Source organism: Oncorhynchus clarkii, chromosome 6 (assembly GCF_045791955.1).
Source record: "Oncorhynchus clarkii lewisi isolate Uvic-CL-2024 chromosome 6, UVic_Ocla_1.0, whole genome shotgun sequence".
Classification (NCBI taxonomy): Eukaryota; Metazoa; Chordata; class Actinopteri; order Salmoniformes; family Salmonidae; genus Oncorhynchus; species Oncorhynchus clarkii.
The window spans coordinates 25,623,258-25,648,227 of record NC_092152.1 but is presented as its reverse complement, the minus strand read 5'-3'; the positions used below and the strand labels follow the sequence as shown (position 1 = coordinate 25,648,227).

General features: G+C 44.7%; 1 protein-coding gene across 1 annotated transcript in view; it reads right to left on the bottom strand.

Annotated features, from left to right (window-relative positions):
* LOC139410868 (hemicentin-1-like) overlaps window positions 1–23,940 on the bottom strand; it is a 63,096-nt gene extending 39,156 nt beyond the window's left edge. The window contains exons 1-25 of the mRNA XM_071156469.1: window positions 23,667–23,940; window positions 19,795–19,865; window positions 19,292–19,450; window positions 19,079–19,201; window positions 14,798–14,969; window positions 14,554–14,660; window positions 14,314–14,434; window positions 13,968–14,231; window positions 13,724–13,868; window positions 12,491–12,612; window positions 11,900–12,172; window positions 11,290–11,431; window positions 10,828–10,955; window positions 9,927–10,040; window positions 9,658–9,816; window positions 9,249–9,443; window positions 8,093–8,188; window positions 7,788–7,915; window positions 7,549–7,693; window positions 6,806–6,918; window positions 6,024–6,183; window positions 5,734–5,893; window positions 3,770–3,897; window positions 3,381–3,632; window positions 466–549 (exon numbers count right to left, since the gene is read on the bottom strand). Of these exons, the coding sequence (XP_071012570.1) occupies window positions 466–549; window positions 3,381–3,632; window positions 3,770–3,897; window positions 5,734–5,893; window positions 6,024–6,183; window positions 6,806–6,918; window positions 7,549–7,693; window positions 7,788–7,915; window positions 8,093–8,188; window positions 9,249–9,443; window positions 9,658–9,816; window positions 9,927–10,040; window positions 10,828–10,955; window positions 11,290–11,431; window positions 11,900–12,172; window positions 12,491–12,612; window positions 13,724–13,868; window positions 13,968–14,231; window positions 14,314–14,434; window positions 14,554–14,660; window positions 14,798–14,969; window positions 19,079–19,201; window positions 19,292–19,450; window positions 19,795–19,865; window positions 23,667–23,940 (3,835 nt within the window). The remainder of the gene's footprint in view (window positions 1–465; window positions 550–3,380; window positions 3,633–3,769; window positions 3,898–5,733; window positions 5,894–6,023; window positions 6,184–6,805; window positions 6,919–7,548; window positions 7,694–7,787; window positions 7,916–8,092; window positions 8,189–9,248; window positions 9,444–9,657; window positions 9,817–9,926; window positions 10,041–10,827; window positions 10,956–11,289; window positions 11,432–11,899; window positions 12,173–12,490; window positions 12,613–13,723; window positions 13,869–13,967; window positions 14,232–14,313; window positions 14,435–14,553; window positions 14,661–14,797; window positions 14,970–19,078; window positions 19,202–19,291; window positions 19,451–19,794; window positions 19,866–23,666) is intronic.
* Between the last annotated feature and the right edge of the window lie 1,030 nt (window positions 23,941–24,970).

The following is a 24,970-nucleotide window of genomic DNA, read 5'->3' as shown; positions in this document are numbered from 1 at the left end:
TATTTAAGTGCCCTGTCAACAAGAAGCTCAATGGGCCCACGCATAAGAAATAATGCACATACACACACCCTTTCTCAGCCATGCTGAGTGCTACCTCCCCCTTTGCCAAGATGCTAAAATAGAGAAAGAAACAGTATACAAATTAATGAAAGCACACCATTAGGATAGCAGGGGTATTGAAACACAATTGTTTCCACAGACTAATGAAAGCCTCTGGAGATAGCAGAGCAATGCTTTGAAGGTACAGTAGCTAGATAAGTCCACACCTTTGTCCTGCATCTCATATGGAGCCAAAACGGTTTCATCCAAACATACCTGGAAAAAGATTCTCTAGATCTGTTCACTTTGGTCAGGCTGTGTAAATGTGTGTTTTGTCTGACACCAGACTTGCACTGTATGTTTCCTTCTAGCGTGTATCTGTTTCCCGTAAAACGGACATACTGTACATCATAAATCTTATCCTACCTTCAGCAGGGCAGGGAATGGTGACCTTGCTGTTAGACACTTTCTCCATGATGGCATCTCCAGCCTCTGCGAAGGACGGGGCCTCTGTGGAACCGATAAAGGACAGAGCATTATGACAACACAGGGAATAAGCTACACTGTATGACCAAGAGTATGTGGACACCTGCTCGTCAAACTTCTCATTCCAAAATCATGGGCATTAATTTGGCGTTGGTCCCGCCTTTGCTGCTATAACAGCCTCCACTCTTCTGGGGAGGCTTTCCACTAGATGTTAGAACATTGCTGCAGGGACTTGTTTCCATTCACCCACAAGAGCATTAGTGAGGTTGGGCACTGATGTTGGGCGATTAGTACTGGCTCGCAGTCAGCGTTCCAATTTATCCCAAAGGTGTTCAATGGGGTTGAGGTCAGGGCTCTGTGCAGGCCAGTCAAGTTCTTCCACACCAATCTCAACAAACCATTTCTGTTTGGACCTTTGTGCACAAGCGCATTCACTGGAACTAAGGGGCTTAGCCCGAACCATGAGAAACAGCCCCAGACCATTATTCCTCCTCCACCAGATTTGACAGTTGTCACTATGCATTTGGACAGGTAGCGTTCTCCTGGTATCCTCCAAACACAGATTCGTTGTCGGACTGCCAGATACTGAAGTATGATTCATCACTCCAGAAAACACATTTCCACTGCTCCAGAATCCAATAGCGGAGAGCTTTACACCACTCCAGCCAACGCTTGGCATTGCATATGGTGATCTTAGGCTTGTGTGCAGCTGCTCGTCCATGAAAACCCAGAAAAACAGTAATTGTGCTGACGTTGCTTCCAGAGGCAGTTTGGAGCTCGCGCTTCAGCACTCGGCGGCACTACCACTTCGCAGATGAGCCATTGTTGCTCCTAGCCATTTCCACTTCACAATAACAGCTCTAGCAGGGCAGAAATGTGACAAACTGACTTATTGGAAAGGAAAGTCACTGAGTTCTTCAGTAAGGCCATTCCACTGCCAATGTTTGTCTATGGAGATTGCATGGCTGTGTGCTAGATTTTATACACCTGTCAGCAACGGGTGTGGCTGAAATAGCCGAATGCACTAATTTGAAGGGGTGTCCACATACTTTTGTATGTATAATGTAAAGGGTTTATTCAGCATCATGAGTTATATAAATCCAGGGCTACTCTAATCATAAGTGTAAAAGTTAGGTTGAGAATTTTACAAGATATGGTCTTCATTTTTGTTTGAAGGTTCTGGTAGAGGAGCATTAGGGTAAGACAGTGTGAGGGTTAATCCTAGGGGTAGGGTGAAGATGTGCTTCTGGCCTGTGACAATGTGAGTCATGTCTCCTATACCCCATACTCACTCGTTAACCTGCAGCTCTGGCTTCCTCTAATCCTTCCCTCAGCTAAAGCTGACCTCTAAGGTCAAAGTGCACCTCAATCAACCCCCTAACATTAACAGACTGATCCATGCACTGGTCAAATAGAATGGGGTTTATAGGGCTGCTTGCACTCTGACTATGGTGCTGTGTTTCCAGAGAAAGCACCTCTAAAGACTACTGTCCTTGTCTATTCTGTCTTTGAACTGGGACACATTTTTCTCTCATGTAGTGCTGAGCGATTAGTGCTTTTTGAGATGGATTCGGTTTTGGCCCCATTATTTTTTTTAAATATCACAGTTTCACATTTAGATGTTTATTTTTTTACATAAAGCAGTATGCATTACGTGGGTTGAATGGCGTAACAACACAGAACAAAACAATGAATAAAAGTCCCATGATGATAGTGACCGCTTACCACTTAGGCCTAATAACCACCAAATGTTCACATTACATGACTTTACTTTATTTCAATGATGTATGTTCCATTTGTTTTATTTGATGACTTTATTATTTAATTCAAAGTAATCATCTCTCTATAGAGCTGCTGCCTACGCTGTCTGACAAAAATCACCATTTTAGTAGCTCTTCAAAGAAAATAAGTCCAATTATCCATCACTTAGATCAGGTATTTCCAGGTAGAAATACCTCGCAAGAAACCGCTCTCTATCTCTCTCGGTCGTGCATTCTACTGTCTCCTTTATGTAGCAGCCGTAAAAGAAACAGAGGTGACAAGTACAGTAGGTGCACAATGGATTATGGTCACTTTAATCATGTTTACATCATGTTTACACAATGTTTCATGTTTACATACTTGCTTTACTCATCTCATATGTATATACTGTACTCTATTCTGCTGTATTTTAGTCGTCCTAATATTTACATATTTCTTAATTCCATTATTTTACTTTTAGATTTGTGTATTGTTGCGAATTGTTAGATACTACTGCACTGTTGGAGTTAGGAACACAAGCATTTCGCTACACTCGCAATAACATCTGCTAAATATATTTAGGTGATCAATAACATCTGCTAAATATGTTTAGGTGACCAATAACATCTGATAAATATGTTTAGGTGACCAATAACATTTGATTTGATTGTAGTTAATTACCACATTTTCTGCACTAAATTATCTAGAATATTGGCCTGTTGGAAACTACAACTCCCTACTACATCGCACAGTTCGGGCTTTATTTGATTTATCTCTAGAGAAACTGCAATGTGTGCACTGACCTCACAGAAGGGGAAAAAAACAACAAATGGAATTCAAATAGTTGAACCGGAGTCAGTCAATTAGTTGTTTAAATGTTGGTTAATCGCTCAGCACCACTCTCATGTAAACCTGGAGGTATCTGCTCTACCTATAATATTACCGTTCTTGCTGTGTGAACTTCTTTTAACATGTAATGGTTTGGCTCAGTTAGTTTTCAGTGCTGATGGCAATGGGTGTTATCAGCTGACAAAAGGATACATGGGTGTACAGTATTAGGAAAGAGAAAAGCTGCATCACATTGATCAATCAGATCCCTCAAGTTAGAGACGCACCTAGCACCTCCAGTTTGACCTCCATGGTGTCCTGTCCAGCAGTGTTCTTGGCCACACAGCTGTAGATGCCCTGGTCAGTGAGGCTAGCCCTGTGGATCTTGAGGGCTGCAGTGTCCTTGGCCCAGACAGGACTTCCGTCGTGGAACCAGCTGATCTCAGGGCTGGGCTCCCCCTGAACCACACATGGCAGAACCACTGTCTGGCCTATCAGAGCCTTCAGCAGGGACGGAGCTGCCTGGATCTTGGGTTTAGCTGGGAAACAAACAAACAAGGTTTGTTTCTCATGATATCTATCTGTCTGTTTAGCATTTTGGGTCTTAGATGCACGACAGCATCTTGAACAGTGAAGTGAAACAGGCTCTACAAAGTGACTATCCATAAGGAGGTACCTTGTATGTGTAAATTGTAGTTGATAGACACGTTGCCTGCTGGGTTTTTTGCTGAGCAAGTGTAAAGTTTACTATCAACCAGTCGGACATCAGTGATCTTCAGAGAGCCGGAAGGCAGCACGGTGAACCTGGACATGGAAAGAGGTCAGAGGTCAAGCTGGGATAACACTGTCAGGAGTCACACTGAATATGTGCAACCCTGTAGGTGTTTCTGTGAATATATGTGTGTATGTGTGTATACATGTGACCGTGCATGCCTGTGTAGTTCTGGCTGTTGTAATACCATTCATATTGCACAATAGTAACTAAACTTCTCAACTGAACTGAAATCCCCAGCAGAATGTCATAACTATTTGCTTTAGTACCTACCCAGCTGCAGAAATGCACAAATGTAAACAGTGCTCTGAGATTTATTTGGCATAAGTGTATCTGCTAAGCAACTCAAATGTAGTTTGCTTAAGTGAAAACGATCTAGAACCACAAAGACTCCTCTTCAACACTGCACATGTTGCCGTACCACTCTGCTCCCCTACTGCTTCAAACCCAACCTGTAGCATACATCATTGAAACAGAATGACTGGCTCAGCAATCAGTGTCTAAGTCACCTTAGCAGAGAGCAGGGAGCCGAGCACACATTGGAGACATGGACCCAACACACAGTCCCAACCATCTCCCCACATCACTCCCCACTGTGGTTTACACTCATCTGTGTACACAGGCTGACTGGGACAAATTGAGCTAGAGGGGTCTGAGTGCAGCTCCATAGCCTCCCTAACTGACACAGTGTGGGCTAGTGCTCCTCTCCTCTCCAGCTGTGCTAGCTCTCTCTGTATGCAGCACTACTGCTCCTCTCCTCTCCAGCTGTGCTAGCTCTCTCTGTATACAGCACTAGTGCTCCTCTCCTCTCCAGCTGTGCTAGCTCTTTCTGTATACAGCACTACTGCTCCTCTCCTCTCCAGCTGTGCTAGCTCTCTCTGTATACAGCACTACTGCTCCTCTCCTCTCCAGCTGTGCTAGCTCTCTCTGTATACAGCACTAGTGCTCCTCTCCTCCAGCTGTGCTAGCTCTCTCTGTATACAGCACTAGTGCTCCTCTCCTCTCCAGCTGTGCTAGCTCTCTCTGTATACAGCACTAGTGCTCCTCTCCTCTCCAGCTGTGCTAGCTCTCTCTATATACAGCACTGGGGCTTGTGATGGAGGAGGTGGAAGAGAACAGGGCTAAGGCAGCAGACACTCAGAACACCCACTGACTGAGTTATTCCAACAATCAGCTCCCCCTGCTCACACCGGCTGGGCCAGGGGATGGGGGTAAATAGACTCCCGGATGGAGAGAATGCATCTGTCCTCTCCTGTGGCTGAGGGCTAAGAGGGTTGTTGGTGGATGTGTGTTATTCTCATCAGACAGCCAGGGCTGGTAGAGAGTCAACATGCTCTTTTATGGCAAGAGATCCACAGGGGAGCCAAACGTCAAACAGGCTTTACTTCTGTCTCTTCTTCCATCAGTGTTCCTCCCTTCTTCCTGTCAGCACACCCCTCCTCTCCTCCCTCTCTCCTTCCTGGCCCCACATGAATCATCCTCATTCTACCACAACCATAGCTTTCAACACTGTTGCTCAGTTCCTCCAGGGACAGGTCATGGCCAGTAAGTCTCTAATTTGTGCCCTACAGACAGACACCACCAGACAGTGAAGTCTGTACCGAGCGACCACAGACCCAGGCATGAGAGAGTCATGTGTGGAACCAGATGTTATTCCTCAGAGAAGTTGTTATTCCTCAACCGTTAATGGCTGCTTTGGATAGCAGCCGGCTTCAATCAACATCCCTTGTAAAAAGGAGTTGGTTAGTTAAGTCAGGGGTAAGGTAATCGCCTTGGTATGGTGAGAAACTTGCCCTTTATTGCCTATTTACCATTTTCACTGCTACGCTCTTATGTGACCAGTACTGGGAGATGGGACTTCCTCTTACCAGGCAGTGACTGGAGGGATGGGCTGGCCATTCCTGCTCCATGTGACCAGGGGAGAGGGACTGCCCTGGACCTCACAGGGGAGGATGACCTCAGAGCCCACCTCGGCAGCCATCTTAACTGTGTTCTCCTGACTGCTCACACCTACGATCTTAGGCTTGGCTGGGGGAAAAGTAAACATGATATATTTTACACCGTACCGGTACCTCTATCAATGAAACACTTTGAAGAGAGGCCATTGACATTGCAGGCACTGGACAGCCTTTGCAGTAAGTACATTTGCAGCGCTTACTGTTGACACTAAGCTGGATCTCACGGCTGGCGTAGCCCACTGCACTGGTGGCTGTGCAGATGTATATGCCTGCATCCTCTGCAGTGGGGTTGAGGATGTGGAGGTAACCATCGTTGTCTGACTGGGCAGAGGACATGTCCCTGGGCAGGGGCTCCCTTCCCTGGGGGCAGAGCAGGCAGAATGAGGCCCGGGCCCAGATACACAATCTCACCTGCACTGGGACACATATCTAGGCCAAAGGTTCAAAACCCAACTTCACTTCTGATGCCTGCTATAATTACAGAGCCGAGCCCCCTTCCCAAATTAAACTAAATAGATGCTCTCTCTCTCTCTCTCTCTCTCTCTCTCTCTCTCTCTCTCTCTCTCTCTCTCTCTCTCTCTCTCTCTCTCTCTCTCACTCACTCACTCACACACACACACACTTCCATTTTGAACACAATATGGCTTTTGCAGACTCACTTTCATCTGACAAGAATATATATTTAGTTCGCTCTAGTGCACTAATCTGAGAATGTATGGAACAAGGCTATGAAAAAACGTTCCTTAACACAGGCAGCCGTATAATATATAAACAAGTGTTACATTAGTTTAAAGGTTATTAACATGATGTTAGTTGCCATTCATTTTAAGACAGATGGGCTGTGATTATAATCCCCTCTAGATTCCCTTGTGCTAAATTACACGATTTGTCACGGGCCATTTGTCATATGTGTTTCGAGAGATGGAGCCAAAACCATCATTAGAGAAAGAATAGCTTCCGAGCAGAAAGCATAACATCCTACCTTGGACCAGACAATAGTTGGCTTGGGAACTCCACTGGACTCACATGACAGGGTGATGGCCACACCCTCATTGGCTATGTAGTGGTATGGACCCGCGCTGATCTCTGGGGGCACTGGAAAAGTAGGTCACAAGTACAGCTGTCGACTGAGCATGGACAACCATGGAGGCAGAATTATCACTGGATTTAGCTCACAGCATCAGCCTTCAAGACATTTCTTCATTACAACTTGTTGATGAACCCTAATCTGTGTGTGTGTCTGTCATTATTGTCTATGGACAAAGTGACTGTTCATCAATGTATGCAGTCTTAACTATAACACTGCAGGGTGCTCAAGTTACTCAGAGGTTGTTTTCCCATACTAATTGTCAGCATGTTCTTAAGATCATTAAATGACCCCATGACTATAGCAGGTGGGCATTTATTGGGATGACTCATGTACTGGAGGCAGCTCTGCAGAGTGGTCACTAGCTGGCACAGCCACAAAGTCATGCATTCTGATTTTAAACCTAACCCTAACCCTAACCTTAACCAAACTGCTAACCCTAATGCTTAACCCTAACCTTAAATTAAGACCAAAAACCGACTTATTGTTTTCATGCAATTTTACGATGCAGACAATTTTGACCTTGCAGCTAGCTCATCTAGTTCCTCAGTTCCCCTCAATAAACGTCAACCTGCATGACACTAGAGAATCTGCTATAGCCCTGTATTGACCATACTGTAAATCGTTTATCCTCTCACCATGGACTTCCAGGCTGACAGATATGTTGACTGACCCCGCTATGTTCACCGCAGTGCAAACATACGTCCCAGCATCCTCTGGGAGTGCCCTCTCTATGTACAGGCTGCCATCACTCCTCAGGAATGTCCTGCCACTCAGCCGCAGCTAGGGAACAGCAATGGATTAAAAAAGACAATGATAAACACACATTGCAAGAGGTAGTAAGATTGTAAGATTATTTGGGACAGGTCATCCTCACTTCATTTCCATTGTGGGTCCAGTGTCTCTCTGGCAGGGGTATTCCATCCAATAGCATGCAGGGAATGCTCAGAGACTGACCAATCCCAGTGGTGATGACTGGTGCACCATGTGCCAAAAAAGGGGGCTCTGTTGGACAAAGCAGGGGGGATATCGTTACATGAGCAGACAGACAGAGATACAAAGCAGCAGTAGAAAAAATAATGTAGGATCAAACTGAAACTATTATGGGGAGAGGAAGCAATGGATACTAGTGTTATCTATCAGCAGAGAAAGGTAAGACTGAACACAAACACTAGCTCATACCCAGTCCACTGACACTGACTCTGGCCTCAGTCCTGATGGTTCCAAACTGGTTCTTGGCCTCACAGACATACACGCCTTCATCATCCAACCAGACACCTGTGGACCAACGTATAGCAGGGGGAGAATACTGTTATCATGACCAAATATATATACGGATTGCACTCTATAGGATGGAAATATATCTCCATGCAAACCTCAGTATGAGAAAGGTAACATGTGGAAGTAATGTATTTAGAGTTGACAAGTGCATGCTAACAAGACATAGTTTTCATCAACTTTGTTTCAACCGTCTACTGGCATTATCTTGGTTTAATTATAATGTCATTAGGGTTCATTGAAAACGGATGAATACAATTAGGTGCAAAGTAGTACAGCTGCCCATACAACATGTCTTACACAGTATATTCTACTTAGAACACATGATGACAGATGGAAACATGATTAAATTGCCAGTGTCTACATGGCTGATGTCAACCCATGTGAAGAGTCAACAGTGAAAGTGGTGTGGTTCATGCATGTACAATATTTAGCCTACATGCAGAATCTGACACATGAATTAATATGGATGGAAGTCCACTTCTCCATGCAAATACTACTGTTTCTCCCTCGCCAATAAAAAATAACCCAGCCTATAAATATTGAGGATCTATGCTGTGGATATATCAATCTCTCTCTCTCTCTCTCTCTCTCTCTCTCTCTCTCTCTCTCTCTCTCTCTCTCTCTCTCCACCCCCCTCCGCCCCTCCCTCACTGGCCAAAGCTAAAGTCATGGTCCAAACGATATTATATCCACATCATACAGTTCCAACTCGACTCAACCCTGATTTAACATGGAAATCTCTGTCAGATCTCTAAGGCCCTCAAAGTGCCTGAGTTTGCTTCACTGCAGGAGAAAGGGGAGACGCTCTATTTATTCAGCAGTGCCAGCTGTATCCTGTTACGCTCACTCTCTTAAGAAAACGTTTACTGAATCTGATCTGAGGGGCTCCACCTCTTCAATATTTATGAACCCAAAGAACGTCAGCCGTGCCAGTCACACACTTGGCGCCAATGGAGGTTCTGGTCTCTTTGGAGCCTGCTGCTTTGGTATGGAATGCAATGGTGGGATAGTGAAATATTGTAAAGAACAATAGTGGGAAAGGGACATAAAGACTCACTCTGGATCAGGAGATGCCCTTTTTCTAGTTGCACATGGCTGCCGCTGCTGTCTACGTTAGTGAGAATCGGTCTCCCATCATCTCGACGCCAGGTAACCTTGGGCAATGGGAAACCATGGGCGACACAGGGCAGGGTGACATTCTCCCCCACATCTGCCATCATGTCAACGGGGGTTTCTGAGAACAGGGGGGCCGCTGTGGGAGAAAGAGTGGGGAGATCAGCGTGAAGCTCTCCATACACAAATAGTGTAAAAAAAAGTGTAATACAGACTGTTTATGTATTTTAAGTAGAGTAGTTATATGTCCTTTTTAAATATATCCTTTTTATATACTATTTATATAAAGGGTGAAATGCCTTGCCATTATTACTGGTTATCTGAAAGTAGCATTAATTCAGTAAGGCCCTCACCTCCAACCTCCAGAATAACGGTCGCGGAGGAGGTTCCAGCCGGGTTTCTGGCCACACAGCTGTACTCCCCGGCATCCTTCTCCTGCACCCCTCGGATCTGCAGCGTCCCACGATGCACGTCCTGTTCAGCAAAAGGAACTGAGCCTACTTGCAGATCACCTGAGAAAAAACAAGAAAATTACACACAGACACAGTGACTTATTAATGAATTCAAATATCAACCTAACAGTTATCACATCACAACGAATCACTCAGTGATCAGTATTTACCTTTGGACCATTTGACCAGAGGAGGGGGGACACCTGTTGCTTGGCATGCCAGAGTGGCATCACCTCCAACTGCTACCATCACAACCTGTTTCACCACCCAGATACTGGGTTCCTCTGTCGGGAGGGAAACCAAGATAGAGTTTAAATAATAAACATGACCCAAACATGTTAATTATCTACCAAATTGGCAGACATGTTCACAATGCTATACATAATCAGAATAGCAAAGTAATGTGAAATTAATTTTGTAAATTTACTTGGCAGCGGCCCAGGCAGGAGGTAAAAATAGAAGTAGCGCTGTCTGACATTTCACACGCCTTGTACGTCAGTGGAGACGTGACAGAGACAGATGCTACAGTAGTCAAGAGAGGGAGACAGCTGAACGGATAAGACGATGCATCCAGCCCGAGCCGGCATGATGGTGTCTTGACAGACCAGTGTTGTTCAAAATGACACTCCCAGACAAAAGTGACTATAATACAAGCACACCCCAGGGAAAAGCTGCCATGGTCCATCAGTGCTGTGCCCTCTGTCAAGCACTCACTGACAGCAAGGCTAAAAATACATCCTGACGACTGTCAACCCTGCCCACACAGGGAAGTTTCAACCCACTGAGCAAGACAGGAGGAAATATGCCACTGTCAATCTGAGCTCTACTCACAGCTAGACAACATAGCTCAAACACCATGGATCAGAGAGAAATTCATTCAAACAGCACTCAACAAAGTTTTCTAACACATAAACCATACAATAGTGACCCTACTCTGAAAATGTATGCCCGGGGAAACAGTGGAAGATAATCTTGAGTTGAACTAGTCTAGAGAGAACCTGTCATAGCCTTTATAGAGCTGTCTCGCTTGACCTACGGTAGGACTAGGGCTGTAACGACATCTCTACCTACCTGCATAATTGAGAGACACAGTCTGTTTAGCAGTTCCAGCCTCATTGGTTGCAAGGCATGTGTAGTTCCCAGCATCCTCAGGGAGGGCATCTCTGATTGTAAGGCCACCATGTTTGGATATAGCCATCCTGTATCATGTAAGACAGACATCAGTCACAGGAATTAATGTTTGTTGATTTAGACGATCACAAATGCAGATGTCTCAGTGAAATTCATCACTAGCTGTCCTAGGAACTGTTTGGATTGCTTAAGGCATTTCTCTTTTGAAAATGTATTTATTGGCAGCCATATGTAAATGTACAAAAAATCTGGAATAATATAGTTTTGTGGTTAGATGTAACTATAAAATGAAGCAAACAAGATGTGACATTTGTATATTCATAGTAGGCATTTAAAAAGGAATCAAACAAGTCTCTGCAGCTGCTGTGGTGTAGGTGTTGAGTGGGCTGAGAGTTGCTTTACCTTGGCTGATTAGTGAGGAAGATGTTTCCATGACTCCAGAAGAGTTGCGGAGTGGGGGAGCCGGACACTGTGCAGATGAAGTGGACCTCAGACCCCCTGGAGAAGGCTTGGCTCTGGGGGCTGACTACCACAGAAGGGGCCTCTACAGAGATAGAGAGGATCCATAGTAAAGGGCTGATGACTCAAGTCCCAGTCATGGCTTTATGATAAGTAATTTATTACAGGCAGGGGTGATCATGGCTAAACTGTGGTGAACCTCTGCTAGTCTGGGGGCAGATCAGGATTAACAGGGAGGGCCTGACGTCATGATCCCAGCGGATCACAGTCAGAGACATGTTTCAAATTAGTTTGGAGGTTTTCAAACGCATTTTCAAGCATCTGATGCCATGCCCATGATAGAACCTGCAATTTTCAACTTGCATCAATTGGGCTGATTTGAAACATGTTCTGACTGGGAGCGTTTCTGGAGAAGTGGATAAGTCCTTTTACTAAGGCAGTAATGAAAAGCAGATGCCAGAGGCCTGGAGGAGGTATGGAGGAGGCCCTGGTGTGTTTAGTGTTTAAGCAGATAACCGGTACGGTGCGGTTGGGGTGCGGTGAGCTACAGTACCTGGGACGAGCAGCCACACTGTGACTCGGCTGTCTCCATGGGCGTTGGTGGCCACACACTGGTACTGGCCGGCGTCCTGGGGCCGCAACCCACTGATCTCCAGGAAGGAGTTGGGCAAGACCCTTACCCTTCCGGAGCGGGTCAGGATATTGAGTCCTGCCCGCTGCCAGGTCAGGTTGTGGCGCATGGAGCCCTCCACCTGGCAGGCCAGCACAGCCACGGCACCCACAGTAGAGCTCACATTCACTGGGGCCTTCAGCACCGGAGGAGGCTCTGTCTCATGAGAAACACAGTCAACACAGTCAACACAGTGAGACAAACAACACACTATCAGCAGGGACTAAAAAGTACAGACATAGTTTACTGTCAATGTAAACATTTGGAATGACATGTTTTATATCAGTGGACTTTATATCAGCAATATATAAATAAGATAAGTATTTTGAAATGCTATTCATATATTTGAAGTGGTGTGTGTGTGTGTGTGTGTGTGTGTGTGTGTGTGTGTGTGTGTGTGTGTGTGTGTGTGTGTGTGTGTGTGTGTGTGTGTGTGTGTGTGTGTGTGTGTGTGTGTGTGTTCTGCTGACATACCTCTCACAGTCAGCTGTGTGAGGGCTCGTCCCAGTCCCGCGCTGCTCTGAGCGATGCACTCGTACGGACCCTCATCCTCACCTGAGGCATGCGGAATTTCCCATGATGCTTTGCCAGAGAACCTGAGACATATGAACAGTTAGCTGGCAGGTGAATGATGATGGGAACAGGATACTGTCTTACAGCACTGACAAATTAGCCTCTCTGGCACAGAGACACAGTGAATTCCTCTCGCCAGAGGTCGGCATTATTTAATGTACACTACCATTCAAAAGTTTGGGGTCACTTAGAAATGTCCTTGTTTTTGAAAGAAAAGCACATTTTTTGTCCATTAAAATAACATCAAATGGATCAGAAATACATTGTAGACATTGTTAATGTTGTAAATGACTATTGTAGATGGAAATGGCATATTTTTTTATGGAATATCTACATAGGTGTACAGGCCCAATATCAGCAACCATCACTCCTGTGTTCCAATGGCACGTTATGTTAGGTAATCCAAGTTAATAATTTTAAACCGCTAATTTATCATTAGAAAACCCTTTTGCAATTATGTTAGCACAGCTGGAAACTGTTTTTCCGATTAAAGAAGCAATAAAACTGGCCTTCTTTAGACTAGTTGAGTATCTGGAGAATCAGTATTTGTGGGTTCGATTACAGGCTCAAAATGGCCTGAAACAAAGACCTTTCTTCTGAAACTCGTCAGTCTATTCTTGTTCTGAGAAGTGAAGGCTATTCCATGCGAGAAATTGCCAAGAAACTGAAGATCTCGTACAACGCTCCCTTCACAGAACAGCACAAACTGGCTCTAACCAGAATAGAAAGAGGAGTGGGAGGCCCGGGTGCACAACTGAGCAAGAGGACAAGTACATTAGAGTGTCTAGTTTGAGAAACAGACGCCTCACAAGTCCTCAACTGGCAGCTTCATTAAATAGTACCTGCAAAACATCAGTCTCAACGTCAACAGTGAAGAGGCGACTCGGGGATACTAGCCTTCTAGGCAGAGTTCCTCTGTCCAGTGTCTGTGTTCTTTTGGCCACCTTAATCTTTTCTTTTTATTGGCCAGTCTGAGATAAGGCTTTTTATTTGCAACTCTGCCTAGAAGGCCAGCATCCGGGAGTCGCCTCTTCACTGTTGACGTTGAGACTGGTGTTTTGCGGGTACTATTTAATGAAGCTGCCAAGTCTAGTGTCTTAGTGTGTTCAACGAACAGAAGAGACAGATACTCACTGGAACAACTTATCCTCTCCAAGAGACACTCCACTCCGGGTGAACCTCAGCCTATAGGGAACATCGCTCTCTACCGAACAGCCAATCATAGCGGGCTGCATATAAAAGCTGTTCACCACAAGGGGCATGCTCACCGCTGGGGGATCTGTTTCAAGACAAAAAGGAGAGGAGGGAAGAGGTCACACACCGGACTAGGGCTGTCTGTGAGACAGTAGGGTGGAGACTGAGGAGAAGGGTCTCTTACCTGGGATGATGTTTGTGTAGGAGACACTGGACAACCTCTGGAAGCGGTAACCTTCCACATCCTTCCCTGTCACCTTGAGGAAGAAACTTTGGGAAGGAGTGCGAAATTCTGGAACACTCCAGAGTCCTCGGCTGCCCCTGTCAGAGGGCAGAGGCACAGGGAGGGTGCGTAGGGAGCGTCCTGACCCTGACACTAACTCCATATGACTCAGCTGACCTGGTGGCTTCAGTCCTGTACACTTCAGTAACACATGGGCTAGAACTCCTATAAAAGGGGAGGAAAGCCAAATGTTATTCAATGCAATCACATATACATACAAAGATGTAAAAGTACACGTACACATTACCTTTGATGGGTCTCTCCCTGGTATAGTTGAACTCAGACACTGGTATACTGGAGAACCCAGCCCGGAAGTCCAGATTGCTGACCCCTGTAACTCTCAAAGTGTGGCGGCCACCACAGCCCACCTGGTCATAGAAAGGGGTCATTCAGTTGTTGTTTTGTACATCAGAGGTGACTAAATCAGTTATCTCATTCTCAATACAGGAAGATCACAACCCTGTCAGGAGGTGCTACGGTACAGTACCTTCAGAGTCCAGGATCCAGGTCGGGGGAACTTCAGGTTGACAACACGGGCTGAGTTTGGGATATTCAGTAGCTCTGTGAGGCCCTGCTCCACTCCAACAATGCGACCTAAGCAATTGAAACACATAACAATGTAATTTCAAAATGTGAAATAGCATTTGATGTTCAGCTAAATGGATATATAGTAGAATTCTCAAGTAGTGACAATCTTTTCAGTGAGAATACATAATGAAAGCATAATGTACCAAGGGGATCCCTGAGCTCGATCTGAGGGGCTGGCCCACTAAGTGACACAGTGAACTCCTTCAGGCTGGGGTCAAAGGGCACCTCCCACTGGTTCTCCTGAGCACTGTCATGGTTGGAGGAGAGCAGGTGGACCTTCAGGCCCTGTACTGTCTCTTCCACCCACTTCAAGACCTGGCAGGAAAGAAGACATCATCTCAGCAAGACAACAGCACACCTCACACCCCACACAGCTAGAGGACAAACTAGACAGGGGTGGTCTGGAACCTGTCACACTAGACTAGGCTATATAGACATTCTGGCAAAGACCTATACTGGAAACCAAATCAGAGTGAAAGGACAGGAAGGATGTGGATGTGACCTCATGACCCATCTCTGATTCTGAAACTGTCTGCTTCAACACTGCAAGCTGGTCTTTGTCTTTAATAATTATTCAGCTGAGACACAGCGGATGAGGACCATTCTTCCATCGCCAAAGTATGTCTCAAAGGGATCTTCCATAAACAAAAGGAAAGTGAAACAGCTCAACTGTCAAAAAGATAACATACAGTTTTCTGCACTCTTAAGCATGAATTCCCCAGAGGAGTTTATCTCACAGTGGAAGGCAGCACACTGTCCTTCTGCAAACCACCTTTAATGAATCATGGGATTGGTTCTCCTGTCCTGGCTTTACAAGAGCCTAGGAGAGATCTATTCCAGATTATAAACAGGTCCAACTGTGCAGGATAAATGAAGACTATCAATGGATCAACTGTTTTACTCTGTATTATCTGAAAAATTGGGTGGGCTTTAAATAGCAGATGTGGCCTGAGAGGACTGGTCTTGTCTGGAGTTGATGGGATTGTGGCGGCTTCACTGAAATGAGGCTCATTATCTTGTTCTCAGAGGAAAGATGACCCAATGCCTGGCTTCTGCTGAGACTGAAATAACCCTGGGTGGCTTGATTGCATTCAATTCCAGTAGTAAACATCACTGAGTATACTTTTCCCCCATGACTATTACAGTAGAATATTTGAACGGTATAATTTTTATCTTTGAGTTTTCAACCCTGTAGGTGAAATCATGCTGGTGGTTATGAATCAGAAGAAAAACAACCTGTGTCCTTTCTCCTTTACAGGAGAAAGAAGAGCATAACCCGTTGTGTAACTGTGTCTTATTCATTTCACTGGCTGGACCATCCTTTTTTCCATCTTTCAAGTGCTTTACAAGCAACTGTGGTCTTGTATTTGATTTGACCCCATAATCGTGATGGCAGACATTATGGTTGCATTGTGTCTATAATAAAACAAACTGAAAATGGCTTATTCAACACATCTTCATATATTTAGGAATAATGAAGATTGGAGTGAGCAAAGCCTTTGATAATTTAATTAGCAGGCCTCCCCTCTCTGTGTACCGGCCCACTGGCTCCTCTCAGCAGCTGGTTCCTCTCAGAGTTTACAACTGGAAACAGCTGTAAGGTCTGCCACATGTGCAGCCGTCCCCAGTGGAGCAGGAAACTGCTGTAGAGTGAGCTACATCTTCCACAAACCGGTGTCTATTTCATCTCCAGCACCCAGGGAGGACACAGAGCAGACATTCATCTCCCCACAGCCTTAGACAAAGGGACATGGAGACACCGAGACATTCATCTCCCCACAGCCTTAGACAAAGGGACATGGAGACACCGAGACATTCATCTCCCCACAGCCTTAGACAAAGGGACATGGAGACTGTCTGGTCTGACCAAGGTGTGTCTCAAGGAACATGCTGTGTTCTGATGGTGCTGCTACAGCCGCTCCCTGCCTGAGCCATGGGGAATCCAGAGAATCTACGGATCTTTGAAACCTCATCCGCTGTGTCTCAGCTGAACAGGCACATGCCGGTATGTCAGGAAGAAGCATGCACTGTTCTTTACTTCCTCCAGCTTGGTGGTTGTCTACAGGGATTCCTCTTCCTCATGCCCCTTTGAACCCCTCCAGTAGACCGCCTGACTGATGGTTTCTCTCATCGTGGTTGGGGAAACTACAGACTACAGCCCTCCTTGCAGACAGGGGTCACCAAGCTCCTGCTTTGAGGTTAAGACGCCACCACCATCGCGGTGAGAGAAGAGACGGGGTGCCAGGAACCAGGCTATTAGGCCAGATCAGTTCCAGATGGATCTCCGTTCTCCTATTGGACGGGAATGTCAAAACACCTGCCTTGCCTTTCCCCCAGACAACAGACAAGAGTCTACCACGTCTGTCTTCCTGTCTCTGGCCTAGACCACAGAGAATGGCTTTGTTCACTAACCTCAGGAACACGACAGAGGATACAGGTTAACTGGATTTCATTTATATTTTCACAAACACTCCTGTCGCTTTAACTCACTACTGGACCCACCTGAAATCATTTGGCCAATGTTATCAGTGGTTATTTTATGGAAGGAAGTCCAGCTATTTCAGAGAGGAGTGCATGTGGATCACAGGAGGATGGTGGCACCTTAATTGGGGAGGATGGGCTCGTGGTAATGGCGGGAGTGGAATAGGTGGAATGGTATGAAATGCATCAAACACATGGGAGCCATGTTATTGATGCCATTCCATTAGCTCCGTTCCAGCCGTTATTATGAGCCGTCCTCCCCTCAGCAGTCTCCACAGGTGTGGATTTGAAACACAAGAGACACGAACATGCATTGGCCAGGATACTGCCATGGTGATCATAAACAGTCTACAGTATATTATAGATGGGAGGGCAATAACTCATGAGCTCATGGCCTGTCCTGTCTCTTTCTCACCCTTATTGAGTCTAAGCTGAGGCAACAGAACAGACATCCACAATATGCATGGATTCGTGCATGGATGAAACCTCCCAGAGCCAAGAACGATTTCTCTTGGCCAGGTTCTCAGTCCTCTTTGCATCCTTCACACACTGAGAACTGAGGATAGCCTCTGTGATCATTAGGACCATTAGTGTTAGTGTTCTTGTTCTACCCGAGCTCGGGATTGTTTGGCTATTTGCTCCAGTGATAACAACAAGTTAAGTCTTAAGAGTTGAAGGAGTGTCACACACAAGGTTTCACAATGAGCTGTTGTGTGTGGACTTGGAGCCAGCTCCAGTGGGCAGCTGTGTTGGAAAGGGAAGCCATGACAGATCATATCCTGGGATTAGACAGTAAAATAAGCAGTCTGTTTTCTCTCCACCTCTCCCCCCGGGACCACAAAACACTATGTATATTTGATTTGGCAACAGTTTATTAAACTCATATTAAGGGGGAAGATGTTAGTTAGACGTGAGGTATTCGTGCGGTTTCTAAGGATTAAAGGATTTACATTCATTTAGTAATAACATGCCACCTAGGAGTTACAATCCCACTGGTTGTAAATGCAACTGAAATACGGTAGTAGTTCTCCATGTGGCTCCATACTAAATGAGCAGAGAGAATAGCATGACATTTTAATAATGGGTCACATTAAAACATAAAGGCACTCCTGCCACTATCTACACTCGGGCCCAGGTTGAGAGGAGTGGTTTCTATTGGGGGGGGGGGGGGGGGGGACAAGATAGCTCCTCACTATTAACCATCATAACGCAGCACAGCACTGTCCTGCAATGTGGACATGACATTCAGTCACTCCTCAATGAACTGTGGAGGCTAGGAAGTGTTCATAGAACCAAATCCCACAAACATACACACATGCAACATACATACTTGTATACATAAAGACCTGCATGAGTTGAAAGAAAGCAGACACACATAAAAACACACATTGAGAACTGGGTTCAGGGGTTCAGTGGGCCACCTCCCCCAGTGAACAGTCATACTTGGCTCCAGTGTGGAGCTGCCCTCTCCTCAGCCCAGCCATCTCATGTGATGATATTCAGGATACCAGTGTCTCTCCCAAAGGAAACCGGCTTCTTTTATGTTTGATTGGGAGTTATTGAGCCTCGTTGAATTTGGCTTCCAATATTTGGGGTTCAGTTACATGATAAGATAAAGGAATCACTCACCCCTACTATGTAGTTCCTGGTGAGTTTAATATTAACTTCGAAAATATTTGATGTGTGTCTATGAACTATACAATGATTACATGTTCGGGTGATATGGGATTCATATCGCTAGTCTTTCAACTGCTTTCACATATCAAATATTCTCCATAAACCATTTGTTCACTTGAACCCACCTGCATTTTATTTAACCCATGTCCTGAAGAGACAATAAACCTTTGCTTCTTACAGAAAAATCACACTATGGTTGACCATTGACTCAGCACACCCTCGTCAGTATGCTTGAAAATAATATCAATTTGTTTGATGACTCTCACCTCATTGACTTGCTGCTTGTTCAGATGAAAGATCTGTCCAGAGCTGGTGGCAGCGATCTCCTCATAGGCTCTGTACCCAGGCTGAGAGCGGTCTCCACAGTCCCCAGTCAAGACAAACACAACCTGGGTGCACACAGAGGACAGCAGTGGAAGGTTATTATTACTGAACTTATACTGAGATTATTGTAATCATACATTGCAATCAATCATTACCTGTGACTGTCGGAGCTGCACCAGTTGCAGCACGTCCCTTTTGAGGTGGTAGTCCTTGGCCCTGGCGTCAGTGAACACGTAGATAAAGGAGCCTGGTAGAGACACCTCCAGGGCCTTCTTTATGGCTCCTACACTCATCTCTGGGCAGTCTCCACCTCCCTGAGAGAAGACAACACACAGACCATTGATTCAACGCCATCACTGAGGGCCTCAATAGGAACAAGCAATACATCACTATGCATAGGCCTGTGCTATGCTGTGTAGCCTAACCATAATCTTATTGAGGTTAGAAAACAATAGTATACTGTATTGACTATAGAGTCTATGGGCTTTATATTCTAAGTAGTCTGCATTTCTATTGTACAGATCCTGCATAGCCTACCTCTTTCCTGGTCTACAGATTGATATCAAGCATGTACAGCCTATCCTATGGAGTCTGTCAGATGTTCTGGCAGAGGTGGTATAGCTCTAACGTTGTAACAGGCTTTGGTTATGGTACACACCTGGACAAACAGCTCCTGCAGATCCTGCTGGAACTTCTTTGGGTCAGTGGTGATGGACACAGGGCCAATGTCTAGGAGAACACATCATGTGGACGCTATTAACATTATACATGACGAATGGCTGGATAATCAAAGGACAATCAATAAAGGACGAAAATGTAAATAAAACGATAGGTCAGTTGCACTGGATAATTATAGGGTTCTGGATGATAGTCCATGGTTAAATGGTAGTCCATGCTGCTCCCTCAAAAATATTGCTTGCAATACCCTAATTCATTAGTGGTGGACAATTAAGTATCACATACATGCTAGATGATATAATAATATAGCATGTCTGTGGGGGTATTGTGCCATCTCTGGGTCAAAAAGCCCATGATGACTGAGTAATCATTAGTTGTGTTTAGTGCTGAAGTTAAAGCGCCAGTGCAGTCAAACAGCAAACCACCCTGCATCCCACTGCTGGCTTGCCACTGAAGCTAAGCAGGGTTGGTCCTGGATGGGAGACCAGTGTTGGAGTGTTGGAGGGCCAGTAGGAGGCACTATTTCCTCTTGTCAATTTTTTTTAAAGATTCCAATGCCCCAGGGAAGTGATTGGAGACATTGCCCTGTGTAGGGTGTTAACCCCGATGTCCTGGCTAAATGATTGTGGACTACAGCAAAAGGAGGACTGAGCATGCCCCCATTCTCATGGGGCTGTAGTGAGAAGGTTGAGAGATTCAAGTTCCTTGGTGTCCACATCAACAACAAACTATTATGGTCCAAACACACCAAGACAGTCGTGAAGGGGGCATGACAAAGCCTATTCCCCCTAAGATGATTGTCATGGGTCCTCAGATCCTCAAAAAGTTCTACAGCTGCACCATCAAGAGCATCCTGACTGTTTGCATCACTGCCTGGTACGGCAACTGCTCGGCCTCTGACCGCAAGGCACTACAGAGGGTCGTGCGTACGGCCCTATACATCACTGGGGCCAAGCTTCCTGCCATCCAGGACCTCTACACCAGGCGGTGTCAGAGGAAGGCCCTAAACATTGTCAAAGACTCCAGCCACGCCAGTCATAGACTGTTCTCTCAGCTGCCGCACGGCAAGCAGTACCGGAGTGCCAAGTCTAGGTCCAAAATACTTCTTAACAGCTTCTACCCCAAGCCATAAGACTCCTGAACAGCTAATGGCTACCCAGACAATTTGCATTGCCTCCCCCCCTCTCTCTTTTACGCTGCTGCTACTCTCTGTTTATTATCTATGCATAGTCACTTTAACTCTACCTACATGTGCATATTACCTCAATTACATAGACTAACCGGTGCCCCTGCACATTGACTCTGTACCGGTACCTCCTGTATATAGCCTCGCTATTGTTATTTTACTGCTGCTCTTTAATTATTTGTTACTTTTATTTTAAATGTTTTACTATTTTTTACTTAACACTTATTTTTCTTAAAACTGCATTGTTGATTAAGGGCTTGTAAGTAAGCATTTCACTGTAAGGTCTACACCTGTTGGTTTTGAAATTCACAATCTGGCCCTCAAACCATCATGGCCAATCATCCCAAGCTTTCAATTGGCCCATTCCTCTCCTCTGTAACTATTCCTCAGGTGGTTGGTGTAGATGAGCACGTGTTCTCAATCAACTTACCTGGAAAAATAAGGGATTAATGAAAGTAAAAAATGTGAGGTTGAAATATAACTTTTTTTTAAACCATTTGAATTGAAAACAATCACAGTAATGATTTGATTTTGGGATAACAAATGCCTGCATTGGACCTCTCCCCTCTCATACTGCAGTGTATACCAGCATGACAAATAACAGCCTGCTAAGATCTGACACTTATTTGGACTCCTTCAAGGGATGATTGATGTAGCAGTAAACATTAACCGACAAACAGAGAATATATTGTTTGTGATAGAGAATAGGTTAGCATATAGAACAGTATTTCACTCAAGTGTGAGGGATGGGCCCGGTAGGTTGGGGTGGGGCCAACGTATGTGTGTTTTTGTGTGTGTGTTTGTGTGTGTACGTGTGGCGGGTGTGCTTCAAGCTTTGCCATCAAATTGCAAGCCTTGCTTACTAAATATAACTATTACAATAGACATTGATAATTTGTGGACATGTCAGACTGTCAGTCTGCCTGGTGATTATTTCTTGATCGCTCTCTCTCGCTCTCCCACCGTCTTTTTCTTGTCAGGCTTTTTAAATATTTGTCCCCACTTCACTCATAAAAGCCCATAAAACATGGATACTGTCACGCCTCTTTGTCAATCACCCAGTTTCTTTGCAATCTCAGGAGTTTTACAAGGTCCCCAAAGACAGAATGTGTGGAGTTAGTGTAGCTAGCCGAGCACAACATCCCCCTCCCAACTTCCAGCTCTTAGACCCAGGCTTGGTTACTGGGGCTGGTAGGCTTTCCGGAGGGGTGGATGGGGGGTGATTGGGGTAATTACACACAAGCAGGCAGCATATGCTTCTCATCAGGGCTCAAACACCCTCCCCCAATAGGGCACTCTCTATTTTCAAACTCCAGCTTTCCCATAGAGGGAGATTGGAAGAGGGACGCTTGGGGAAGAAGCTTACCTGTTGCCATCCCCTTTAGCCCAGTTATCCTGTTCCTCTGTGTGAGTCATGTTAAGCACACTAACTGTAGCCTCAAATGTAGCTGGGTTGTTCCACCAAGTCGGGCCTTTTGAGATGTGTAACTTAAAGATTTTCTGTTGTTGTTGATATCACCTCATTTTAACATTCTGTCATAAGGAGCACATGTTCAACTTAATACAACACCTGCTTTACCATCTCAAGAGGTTTATAAAGTGCCAAATAAAGTGACAGGGTTGACCATAACAGGGGTTGACGATTTGATCTTTAATCAGCCATAAATCCCCTTGTGACAGGGGAAATGGAAGCTTGTTGGGTGCAACAGAGAGGGGCAATTGAATGCAAGCTTCACAACAAACAAAAAGAATGGTTAAAATACTTCTAGGTTGTCTATCTATGGGTAACAGGGTTGAAGTGTTACAGTATGCTAGACTCACTCGGTTTTCCACCAGAAAACACCAGAAAATGGGCAAAAACAGTAGAGCCAGCCAGCTCGCTTGCTTTTATATTATGAGTTGACTATTAGATAGATGTTCAATGTTTCTTATATTTATATATTTTAAAAGGAATAGTTTCAACATATTAAAACAAGAGTTCAGTTCACATAACAGGGTTGACCTTAAAATGAGAGACAGGTTGTTTTTTGTTAAAATGTATCACTACTCACATTAAATAAATACTAATTTCCAGAAATGACTTTGTCAAAGCAACAAAATAACTAGGACAATGATGGCGAAAACTTGGTTAAGTTCATTAAAATCTTCCTGGAATTTTGGCACATTGGCAAGTCTTTATTCATATACAAATCTGATTTATTGAATTCTCCATGTGGTCTATATTAAAGGGCACTTCATTGAATACAACAGGCTTTTAAAATGTTATTCAACATTGGTGCACAACTTCGAATTAAAATATCAAAGGGATGTAAAAGGTACTCATTTCGTGGAAAGACCCAATTAGTGTCTTATTTTTCGAATTTGTTTATCTTGAAACAGAGCCATAAACATCTGTAATTTGTAGTTTGCTTCCAGTTAAAAACCTCAGATTAGCCAATGGATAATAATTTGCATGATATAAATCAGATAACGTTATACTGTATAGGCTACAGTTGATTTGGCTAGTAAATATTATGAGTGAATGCAGGAGACTGAAATCAATTGTTCATGTCAATTGTTTAATGTAAATAATGTAGGCCTATTGTCATTTTTTTTTAAATGCTAAATCTCTTACTCTTGTAAGAAATAATTAGAGTTCTGCAACTTTTCATCTTTTATTGTTTTACCTGGATCATGAAACGGGACGAGGACAAAGTTTTTGATGGGTCTGGTCCTCCGGTTGAGGGTCTTTTCCAGGATCCGAGAAGCGCCCTCTATCACCTGTTTGAGGTCGTCGTACATTGAGCCGGTAACGTCGAACACAAAGGCCAGGGTTGAAGCGCTGTCACTGTCCATGGAATCAAAGTCCTCCTGGACCCCCTCAACTCGCAGGTCAGCCAGTACTTTGGACCCGCAAATAAAGAGCGCCAAGACAAGGCACTTCAACATAATACCGGTCATTATCAATTCACTGCATCTGTTTTTGTTTTCAGAAATGTAACAAACCAGTTAAAACACAAAATTTTGGGCGAATAAAAAAAATCACCTATAGAAATACAATTTTTGCCAAAAACAACTCAAATCCAAAAATCATTGGAAATGTTGCCTCAATTGAAATGCACACCGATCTAGAGTAGATGATGTAGCACGTTATTTCCTCCGAGTTACATCCATGTACAAACGTTTGGAGGGACTGGAACGAGCTTCTCCCCTGGAGAAATGGAACGCTGAGCGCTCAGAACGGGGGCGGAGATGGGTGTTAAACGGGTCCTGAGTAGGAACAAGCAGATTTTTTTTGTGTGTGTAACTTGACCCGGCTATGACTTCCAGCCCCAACCCCATATCCTACATTCTCCTGGCTGGGTACACTTTATCTAGCAGCATTGGATCCGGCCAACCTAGTCTGGTGCAAAGCAATTGTGCACAACTTTTACAGTGGATAATATTTGTGGTCATGACTGAAGAGCATTGTCCAAATGGCTTGGGTTTTATAAATAGCAGCGTTTATATTCAGCTGGCATCTAATTTTGTACATGCTACTCTCTGGTAGTAGCCTGTCATAACAGTATACTATCCCTCTGGTGCATGAATGGAATCAGTGGCCTGACAAGATACAGAGAAATACTGTACCAGATGTGTTTTCAGAGGAAAGGTTTAGGAAGCCAAACGTCTCTTTCTCTTCAGATTACACATTCTGATAAGAGCGGATACTTACTTCGATTGCATCACATGCTGAAGCATTCGCTCTCAGTGATCTATTGTCTGTATTTTTTTCATTCGATTTATTTGAGCCCAAATAAATATGTAACTGTCACGCCATGCAAGCCGTGAGACCGAGGTAGCATATCCGTACATTTGGCGAGGAGATAAGGCAACCTACATGAGGAAGGAAAGGGGATGTCTAGATTGTGGACAATTCAGAGACCCAAAAAATAACCATTGGTGTCTGACAGGAAATAACAGGAAATCGACAGAGATTTAGAGTCACACT